The 10,831-nt window shown below is 41.8% G+C and overlaps 1 protein-coding gene across 1 annotated transcript; it reads right to left on the bottom strand.

Annotated features, from left to right (window-relative positions):
• Positions 1 to 945: 945 nt before the first annotated feature.
• LOC108573622 (acid sphingomyelinase-like phosphodiesterase 3b) lies at positions 946 to 7,278 on the bottom strand. The gene is made up of 5 exons (XM_017936086.1): positions 7,225 to 7,278; positions 6,965 to 7,145; positions 3,920 to 4,029; positions 3,618 to 3,771; positions 946 to 1,353 (listed from the first exon to the last, which is right to left on the bottom strand). The coding sequence occupies exons 1-5, from the start codon at positions 7,276 to 7,278 to the stop codon at positions 1,076 to 1,078; spliced, it is 777 nt and encodes a 258-aa protein (XP_017791575.1). The 3' UTR covers positions 946 to 1,075.
• Positions 7,279 to 10,831: the final 3,553 nt, after the last annotated feature.

The following is a 10,831-nucleotide window of genomic DNA, read 5'->3' as shown; positions in this document are numbered from 1 at the left end:
TCGCGTCTCTCCTCTGTGACACCGCCGGGTGTCCCTCGTCTGCACCAGGCCATAGTTAGCAGCTCACGGGATCGATCGTGCGTTTCATGCATCGCGTAAATTCGCCGCTCTCCATTACGTACGTCGTTGCTCGTGCTCCGCGGTCGATTCTAGGCACGCGCCGCGCCCCAATAAATATGATTCTCTCGTGTTAAAACAACGTACACCGAACGCTTAAGAGAAGCAAGTACAACATCAAAGTTTCATTGTATTTTTTTTTTTTTGTTATTTTTTTTTATTCATTTTTTTCTTTTCCTTTCATTTCTGTATTTCGTTAAATCGCCCGTTTCGCATCCCGATCCGAGAGACAACGATACCATATCTCCCCCTTTCTCTATCGTTTCAGCGGTCGTGTTTCAGGCTGCGAACAAAACCGTCCCCTCCTCTTCTGATCGAGAACCACTCTCGCTACCACCGCGACCGGATGCCAATCGCGCCGGGGACCGTGAAATTTTCTCCGACCGAGTAATTAAACGATCGACTCGGTCTGTCTGCATGCACCAAGCTCCGGGCAACTTCCGATCCCGGGCTTCACACTGGAATAATCCCGGGCGTGCTTCAACGTGAACGCTCGTTTCCGGCCCGACGTACGAATTCCCCCGCGGAACGCGCGCGTCGTGTGACGCGAGATCGGGGATCTCTCCCCGTTTCACCCGTGACGTCCGAACCCTTCGCTTGACACGGCACAGAGAGAAGACGCGGACAAAGAGACAGACAGTGTGTGAGAGAGAGAGAGAGACACAAAGTGGATTGCTCGCTGCGACGCGTACCGACGCTCCCTTCCTCCATTCCCCGTTCCCACAAACGCGTGCTACGACAACGCGGGTATCAGCGATTCCGTGAAAATTTCCTTTCCGTTCCTTTCTTTCCTTTTTAGAAAAAATCTCGCCGATTCTCAAACACGCCTTCTCGAAGCAGCTCGTCTCTGATTCGCTCGCTCGCGTCGTTAACGCGACGGAGGCACCGGGGGAGAGCTTACGTTCCACTCGCTCGTCTCGCAGCCGTCCCCTTCGCTGGAACACCGCGGAGTCCCAACCTACCGGTTCCTCAGCAATTCCGCGCAGACCAGTAGAACGAGCAGGTGTAACGAGAAGTAGAGCCTCGGCGTGGATGGACGACCGTCTGAGGCAAGTGCGTACGCGTACGACGTGTAACACTTCTTGTAGGACTCCGGATCGAGACGTGTCACCGTGCAGAAATGGTGTAGGGCGCAAGCTCCGTTCAACGGCCCTCCGCATCCCCAAATCTGCTCGACTTCGCGTGGCAGTGAAACCGTGTTGGCAGCGTAGTATCTGTGGGAATATAAGCGGTCGACTTTGTGCGTGCGTCTCTGCCTGTGTGTACGCGGAAAGATAATCAGCTAGTGAAGCTCTAGAGCTTGGCTATGGCTCGTACAGAGAGAGAGATGGTAGCCATCGTATCGGGACAGTCATTAGCATCGTAATGGCGCGATTGCGTTGAAAAGGGTAGACAGTTATCAGCGTCAACCAGCTCGAGGAATTATCGTGGTGGATAATTGCTCGAGAAATATGGAAATTATTAATCCAGCAGGCGACGCAACTCGGCTCACCGGCGGTCAGATAGAGCTGGGCTAGCCCTCACGCAATCGCCGTATCGGATCATGCAAATGTTACCGGACGGTGTTCGACCACTTTCCCAACCCTGATCCCCCTTGGTACAGGTGCTGCGTGGCCGCGTAACTTTGTCACAAGCAATTTGTGTCAATCATCCGTTAACAACGTACGGTACCGGGGCTGAAGGAGTTTTCAAGGTCTCTCGCGTGGCGCACCAGGTTTCACGCGATTGCTATCGTAGGGATGAGCAGCCTTGAATGCTTTCCAACGAAATTAAATTACCGGCTTGCAGGTGAAAATGAATGTTTTTCCAAAGTTTCCAAGATTCCGAGCGTGGGCTTAATGGATTTGCGAGTAATTTGTACCGGGGGAAAAGTGTTCGTATCAATTAGGGGCAACGCGGTTGTACGATGATTGAAAGTGAAATTTCATTTTTGGAAGTTGGCAGATGGACGTAGTTGATGTAATTTGCTGTTTGAATGGAGGTCAGATTTTTTATTCGATAAGTTTGACGAGAAGGTATTTTGGATTAATTTGTCATTATCGAAATTGGAAGAAATTAATTTGTGAATTTACCTTAGGTGAACATCTTTGCATTTTCCATTTTCTTGAGGAAAACACTGTTTCGTAATTTTAAATATTTGAGGTTTATTTGTAAATTTGAATTGCTTTGTAGGCTTGTGAAAAATGTCATTTAATTCAGCGAGTTTTAACAAATTGCGGGTGCTTTAGTCTGTCGTGGAGAATACTCTAGAATTCCTGAGATTCTCGAATTTATTAAAGCCTCCATCTTATCTAGGAATTTTTAATTTAACATTTTTGAGATATCTGAGTTTTAACAGTTGCTTGAAAATTTTTAATGGGAACAGAAGAAACGCAATTCTTCTAACAATAAATCTACGTCTTGTGTATTCAGTAGAAGCGGGATATTTAAATTTTCCGCGATTTTAATTCTACTTTTGTATTTTATACGGATAGAATCGGATGCTAATTTTTACTCGATCGAATATCCCACACAAGGCAAAATATTATTCGCGTTACAGCTGAAAAATCGGTGAATCCTTTGAAAGCAGAATCGTGCAATGAATTTCTTTTAATTCCCCGAAAGATTAATGTAGGAAAGCCCCTTTAACCTGCTTGATTTCTATTTATAATCGTACCTATGCGTAAATATTGGAAACGTCGGAAAAATTCCTCATTTCTGTAACATACTTCTGTATGAATTAAACGTCGTACAATAAGTAAAGAGACAAAGAGCTCTAATTTATAAAATATTTAAAGAAGTACGACAAAATTCAAAAGCACAAACTGGCTTAATATCTCTGTAATGAATTTAAAACAACTGTTTGACAACTGTTTCTTTCTTTTAAATAAAAATAAATTGAAAAATTAGAAAAATTAGAAAAATTAGTGGAATCTTGTGGAATCAAAAAATGTCCAAAACTGGCTCAGACTTTAAGACAAAAGATACTTTGCAGCTGACATAAAAAACCCAGTAAAGCGATAGAATAAATTTTGAGATTCATCGAACAAACCGCATTTTATCACCAACCAATAGTCTCTTCACTTATCAAACAATCCTCAAATTTTTCTGCAATGTTCACCTAGAAACAAAATCCTCCAAAACTCACATCCGACATCCCCCCGTCAAATTGAACAAACGTATTTCTACCAACTAATTCCATTACTTCCAAGTGCCGAATCAATTCTGGAATTCCTTCCGACATATTGAGTTACACGATGCGTAAACACCAATTAAATCAAAGCAAACACACGTACCACGCAGCAGAGAGAGAGAGAAAAGGGAAAAGAAACGAAGAAACATAGTGAACGCCAGAGGGGTAAAAATACGGTCGAAATAACGTTTCATTTTTCCCCAAGGCAAGTGTATAGCACGCGCGACCACCGGTAAAAGTAGCAGAGAGGGTCAGAAGGGTAGTCAATACCGGGAAACTCGAATGATCGATGATCCCTGTCCACGATACGATCTTGGTCACGTATCACACTCAGGGATAAGATGGAAAAATTTGTCGGTCGAGATCGCGGTGATTTCCTGAAGGTCGTAGTACTCGAGCAGATTGTACTCGACCAACCAGTTCGGAGTCCCGATTGAATTCGCGTCCGGTAGATTAAGATAGTACTGCGTATAATCCAGCACCTGAATACGACAGAACAGAGGATAGGATGGGTCGTTGCTACCTATATATATTCTCGGCTCTTTCAATCGAGACGTCGCATAAATAGAACCCGTCACACGGACGGATGGAGATTATGGACGCCGCGTGGCATTCAACGTTTCCACCTACCTGACCGGTATTAGTTTCGAACTTGTACAGTCTCAAACCTGGATTGTTAGGACCTCCAAGCGTGCTAGGCGATATACTGGGCGCCATCATTATCCAGGATACCGGGGAATCTGCTGACATCGTTACAAAAATCATTATTCCTTCGATTTCTCTGCCAGTTTTTTCCACGCGTTGTGCAGAGATGAGAAAATATGTATAGTCGGTGGAAGCGAAGCAACGAGGTTATAAATTCAGTCAGGTATCAAAGTTTTCAAGCGAATCGAGAGAAACTTGAGTTGACATCGTTACGAAATTCATTATTTTCCGAATTCTCTGCCGTCTTTCCACGCGGTGTATAGAGATGAGAAAATATGTATAGTCGGTGGAAGCGATGCAGCGAGGTCGTAAGATCAGTCAGGTGTCAAAGTTTGCTACATCAAAGTTTGCAAGCGGATCGAGAGAAACTTGAGTTGACATCGTTACGAAATTCATTATTTTCCGAATTCTCTGCCGTTTTTTCACGCATTGTGCAGAGATGAGAAGAGAAGTATACTCGATGGAAGCGACACACTAAGGTCGTAAAATCAGTAGGTGTCAAAGTTTGCTATATCAAAGTTTGCAAGCGTATCGAGAGAAACTTGAGCTGACATCTTTACAAAATTCATTATTTCTTGAATTCTCCGCCGTTTTTCCACGCATTGAGAAGAGAAGTATACTCGATGGAAGCGATACAGTTATATCGTAAAATCATTCAAGCGTCAAAGTTTGCATCGACAAGCGACTCGAGAGAAACTTGAGTCGACGAGGACCCTAAATCTCAGTCAAAATTGAACGAAGTACAGTCAATGAAAGCGATCTCGCTATTGCTCTATCCTACTCTACTTCGACGTACCAAATTCTTTGTCTAATTCATAGATGAGACAGTTTCGACCAATGACAAAAACACACGTGCTTCATCTTTAAGTACAGTCAATGAAAGCGATCTCGCTATTGCTCTATCCTACTCTACTTCGACGTACCAAATTCTCTGTCTAATTCATAGATGAGACAGTTTCGACCAATGACAAAAACACACGTGCTTCATCTTTAAGATTGCGCGAGATGTAACCAATCAGACCTGTATTCCATCTACTATGAAACTTCTCCTCTCTGCACAGTACATAGGCGTATTTTCGTAGGGACGAACGAGTATGATGTTAATGTAAGTGGACGTAAAAGAGGGGGTGGGAAGGTTTTAAAAGCGCGTCGAGGCCGGTGGCGTGACCGATAAAACGGCCTGTAAAACGGCTGGGAAGTATTCTGGCTAGCGAACGACACACGCGGGGAATTTATCGATTATCGTTCGCGGTCCCGGGCATTTCAACGAAGGAACGCAGCGAAAAATATGAGTTGCGCGCGACCCGATGGACCTGTACAGCGTCATAAAATTGAGCCCTCCCCTCGTTCGCAGTCACTTCTCTCAACGTCCGACGAGAAACTTCCCGAGCAGTTATTCGATCGTACGTACGACACGTAGTCTGAGAAGCTTTCGATTATGTTGCTGCTTTCGAGCGTGAGTTGTTCCGATGGTAACGTGTTCGTAATTTTTATGAACGCGTTATATGTACATAGCGTGTTGTCATGCAAGAAACCAGCAAGTGACTGTTAAACGTATCGACTTTTTATAGAGGCACCAGAATGGAGTAGTTTTCAATGAAATAAAAAAGTTGGGATCGTCGAATAGGGAAGGAATTTTCGTATCTGCGTATTCGACAGGATTAAGTCATTTTGAAGATCGTTAAGTAAGCTATTTTTTAATCCCAGTGCGTTCTTCCGTTCGAATTTAAGGCGCTTGGGTCAAAAGTGACCCGGAGAGCGCAGTAGGATTAAGCAAGTAACGAGGATAGAAATAAACAAGTGGAAAATGCAAGATTTAGGGAATTTCAGAAATAGAGTTGACGAATTTTGAAGGAATTCGAGAAATTTAGCGTTCCGAAGGAATATTGGAAATCAGGCGAACCAGTAGGCGAAAACCGCGAAATAGGAAAATTCCCTTAGAAGCTTGTGAAATAAATTTCTGGAATTGGAATAATTTCAAATGAAAAATTGCAACTGAAACTTTGTTGTTTGTGCGAGAAGCTAGAAATCCAACGTATCTGAGGAATCTTGCACGACATTATGCATGCAAACGGCGGAAACGTTCGTTCCCCAGCCCCTAAAATCATTAACTGCAGAACATCAGATAAATTGCTCGTTTAGTTTCTCGTTAGACACTAAGCAATCGACGTGCACATTACTGACGTCACGGAGACTGCACGGGAATAATTATCTGCTCGACGCTTAATGCGTTTTATAGATTTTACTGTCAGGCTGCATCCGCGGCTCAAGTTTAATAACAAAGCCACCGGGGGTGCGCCATTTTTTCCTCTTCCCTCCGTTTCTTTGTGCCCGAACTGGGACGCGTTCGAACTCGGCCAATACGTGTTGCATCGCTAAGAAGTTCGAGCCGTCGTTGAATCGCCAATGAGAGAGAGAGAGCTTCCGCTGCAGAGAGTCCGCCGACGACAAAGACGGAACGCGATAAGAAGAGAAAAAAGTCACCGTGGAGAAGAGGAAGAAAGGAAGAAAAAAAGAGAGAGAAAGAAACGAGAGCAAAAGAAGGAATATAATAGCCTCCTGGCTTCTCCGCAGAAACGATATTCCACGATCGACGGGGGTGTTTCGCGAACGGCGCGGCGCAACAGAGAAAATCGCGGCTAGAGGAACGAGAACGTCAGTTTCGTTTCCATTTCGATGCACCGAAGATTAAATGTCTCCGTGCACAAATTCCGCGTTGTTAAGTTCAAACCGCGAAGAAAAGCACCGACTAGGCCGGCACAAAAGCGAGCAAAATGTAGCGTGAAGTAAACGTAAGTTACGATCGCGGTTACGACGCGGAAAGAAAGAAAGAAAGAGAAAGAGAGAGAGAGCAATCACTCGGCGAACCGCACACGGTTGTTGCTTGCGCATCGATCCAAACCGCCCTCGCTTGATTCACCGTGTTTAACCACCAGCCTACTGCTAGGAAGAAGGGACAAACACACGTACCAGTATCGCTGTAAATCACGCGAAAAGTGTCCGAGTGCCAGTGACCGAAGAACTGACCGCGAATGATGTCCGAGGACTGCCGGATCACGTGGAGGTATCTGAGGTTGTGACGCTCGCTCAGCACTGGAGCGCCGCTCTCGCGATCGTCCACCCCCGGTGGTGTATGGCCGACGATGTAAACCTGAAACATTACCAAACTTCTTGTTTTTTATCGGGTTTTCAATTTTTCTTTCCTTTGATTTTTCGTATTTGAGGAGAACCAGTGTGATTTGCAAATCTGGAGTAACCCTTTGACATGGGTGCTCAGCACGCATGTCTACGCATGGGTGCTGAGCCCGGAATTAATTTTCATTGAACAAACAGTAACAGTATAATGCAGGATTATGAATACGTACAATATATTTTTTTCAATTTTGCATATAACGTGTTTTTTATTTTTGCTTTTCCTTGTTCTCGAAGATTCGAGGATGTGAAGGAGAAGAGGAGAGCGAGAAGTATAGGGAAGAATTTTTGAACAGTTTTCTGGGTCTTAAAAACTTTCTTCGAAAGCTCGTGCCAGAGTTTTTAATTCATTGCATAGAGTAGTGATAAGTTTTGAGAGCAATGATAATAAAAGTACAAAGTTGTTTCGCTGTTATAATACGTTATATGGATTTCTGGGAACCATTTTCTTAAACGTTTTAAGAAAGTTTGCGATGGTCAGTTTTCATCGATTAGTTTCTAATTATTTCACTATATTAGTATCTTTTTCAATTTTAGTTATATTTATTTGTACGTTTATTCAATCGAATTTTTGAAATTCGTATAAAAAAAGTGAAAAAAATTTATCAATCAGTATTTCTAGTTGAACGAAGAGTGAAGGTTGTAGGAATCATTTAATCACCGTAAAACTTCCCACGGTTCTGTTTACGTACTACTTATGCCTTCACTCTGATTGACGTACTATAAGCTCGTGACATAGGTATTGCACACAGTCAATGACCATAACAGATATTGAACCCCTGGATTAGCTTCTAGATTCGCAGAGTATAGGTGACAAAGTGGATAATACTGATTTACGCTGGATTACGTGTACACTGTATAATATTATACGAGTTTTTCAAGTGGCGCATCTGTTCAGCATATTTTTTATACCGAAGAGTATCTTTAGATCCTTGTGACACTTCATATACTACAATATCTCATTCGTGAAACGTAGAAATAAATGTAATAAATTGGATATATTGAATAAGTGTATGTACAGAGTGGTTATTATTTTCGTTATTAGCCTATAATTTTAACAAAAAATCTTTCGTTATAACCCTATAGCTTCTTTTGCCTATTAGCTAGCGATTATTGATACGAATTCAACAATTTCAATATAGTATATGAAATTATACATAAAAGAAATGAACGAGACCTTAAAACCCTATTTAAAGAAGAAGAAAAAATCTAAGGTGATCATCTTGAAGATCCTTCAAAACCATATCCTTTACAACAACAAAAATTTTAATCCATCTATTATTAATTAAAATAATTGAGGTAGTCACGTTAGGCGAACCACCCTTCCTAAATGAGTGACCATTTTTACAAAACCTTCGTAGCAATGGGATTAAACGAACATCGAATCAAAGGAACAATAAACTACACAGAAAATCCACGAAGATTCTTTAAAATCACATCCTCTATAACAAAAAAAATATAATCAATCCACTAATTACTCGAATAATTAACCACCGAAAGAACCACCTTTCGAAAATAAGCCACCAGTTTTCCAAAACCTTCATAGCGTTGGGATTAAACGAACATCGAATCAAAGGAACAATAAACTACACAAAAAATCCACGAAGATCCTTTAAAATCACATCCTCTATAACGAAAAAAATTATAATCAATCCACTAATTGCTCGAATAATTAACCACCGAAAGAACCACCCTTCAAAAATGACTGACCATCTCTCCAAAGCCTATACCTACACATAAGGAATACCAGATAACACAAAGAAAGAATGAACAACAAAGTACACAGAAATTCCAACTAGAAATATCGTTTCACGATATAATTTGTCACTCGGAAAGCGATAGCGACCGTCATCGTACGTAAGTGTAACGAGTGCATGCAGACTGCTCGCAGCGGTCTCATTCTCCTCGACCCCCTTTTCTCGTGCTTCGATCGCGTTTCTCGACAGGCTAAATGCACCAGCCCCTAACATACGCACTTGATTCACGAATTTTCCCTGTAGATGTTGTCGCGTGACTGCCTCCCGATTAAGTAGGCGCGTCGAGCGGCAAGAAGTGTTCCGTGGAATCTCCCTCTCTCTCTATCACGCAGTAACTACTCGTAACAAGCAACTCCCTCGTTAGCGAGGGGTAAACGGAATTCCGTAAACGTTATCCACGCCGCGGGATCGACGCGGGATACGGGTATACGGGACACGAGCTGCCATGAGACAACTAATCGAGCACGTTCGCGAAATTAGACGCGGCCTACGCTGATACTGTGCCGGAGGAGGTTGAAGCTTGTAAACCGGCAGCTGGCACTCGACGACACGGCGAACACAATGAAAAGAGGACAGAGACGAGGGAAAATGAAGACGAGACGGGCGAGAAGGTGGAAAATACAGAGCGTACCGGTATTATCGTAAAACTATTCCAAGTTTCTGATTAATCCTTTGAGAAATATGGATGTGTATATATGTACGTATGTACGGAACTATTCATAAAAATCTTTATTGTACGTGCATAAATACGGTATGTACAAAACTTTTGCGAGCTGCATATTTAGGTTTTATCACGGGGAATAGTCTTTTAACGATCTTCTTTCTTTTCTTTTCTTTTTTTCTTTTCTAAGAACTGAGAAAATAATTTGAAATTCCGCGTACATTTAAGGATATGTAAAAGAGAGATTTGTTTTTTTTTTTTAAGTACTGAGTCACCTGAGGAGAAAATTTAAATAGTTTTTTTTCTAGGTGAGACGTGAGACTTTTAATATGTTAAAAAGTGAAAGATTCACGTCTCACCTGAAAAAAACCATGTTTAAATGTTCTCTTCTGGTGACGTGGAATTTCAAATATGTTAAAAAACCAAAATGGGAAGAATGACACGTTCCTAAAATATAAGCTTTATAAAATAAAAATTTGGTTCCTTCAAAAAATGTTGTCTACTTTGTTTCATTTAATTTATAATAACTGTGCCTTGCATAATTAATACTTAGAATAGAGAGCGTTACAAGAATAAAATTTTCTGAATTTCTGGGATTGATATTGAGCAAAAAATATTCAAAGATCTTGTTTCCATTCGAATTTAATTTTAGCCTATGAAACTTGAAAAATTTTGGAATGGATCTATATGTAGCTACAAGATGCAGTACATTAAAATAATACAAGAATAGGGAAGGCAACTTGACTGAAAAGGGGAGAAAAAGGAGAGAAGTAGAAAGGAAACAAGAAAAGTGGAATCGGGAAAAATAGAAAAGAATGAACGAGAGTAGGGGACAGTGGAGAGTGTTACAAGTATAATGCCATAGAAGAAAGAAGATACGGGTAGATCAAAGGGAGTAGTAAAAAGAAAATAGGGGAGAAAGAGTGAAGGTGAGAAAGTGTGAAATTTTGATTACGTGTAGACTTTACTCAATTTTCGTAGCCAATCGTGTTTATGTTTCATTTGTGTTTGATGTACAGTAAATTTTCTACAAGAGTCAGTAAGTTTCGATTCTACAAGTGACAGTATAGATGGTCCTACGCCTAGGTCTACGTCATTGCTGCGCCCATGTTATCTCGCTCGCAGTCAGTCAAGCGTGTCGGTTTCCTTTACGAGATTACACGGCTCGACAGATCATAATAGAAAAATATAATTTCTTTAATTTTACTTTTTTTCATCTGGAATTTT

Source organism: Habropoda laboriosa, unplaced genomic scaffold, assembly GCF_001263275.1.
Source record: "Habropoda laboriosa isolate 0110345459 unplaced genomic scaffold, ASM126327v1 scaffold128, whole genome shotgun sequence".
Classification (NCBI taxonomy): domain Eukaryota; kingdom Metazoa; phylum Arthropoda; class Insecta; order Hymenoptera; family Apidae; genus Habropoda; species Habropoda laboriosa.
Note: the sequence above shows the minus strand (reverse complement) of the source record. Positions and strands in the feature narration are given on the sequence as shown.

Coding starts and splice junctions, on each gene's coding strand:
- LOC108573622 (XM_017936086.1), bottom strand. CDS start 7,278: ATGCGTGCTGAGCACCCATGTCAAAGGGTTACTCCAGATTTGCAAATC. Junction 3,772..3,919: donor TCGAAACTAATACCGGTCAG/GTAGGTGGAAAC, acceptor TGTCGTATTCAG/GTGCTGGATTATACGCAGTA. Junction 1,354..3,617: donor TTTCCATCTTATCCCTGAGT/GTGATACGTGAC, acceptor GCACGCACAAAG/TCGACCGCTTATATTCCCAC.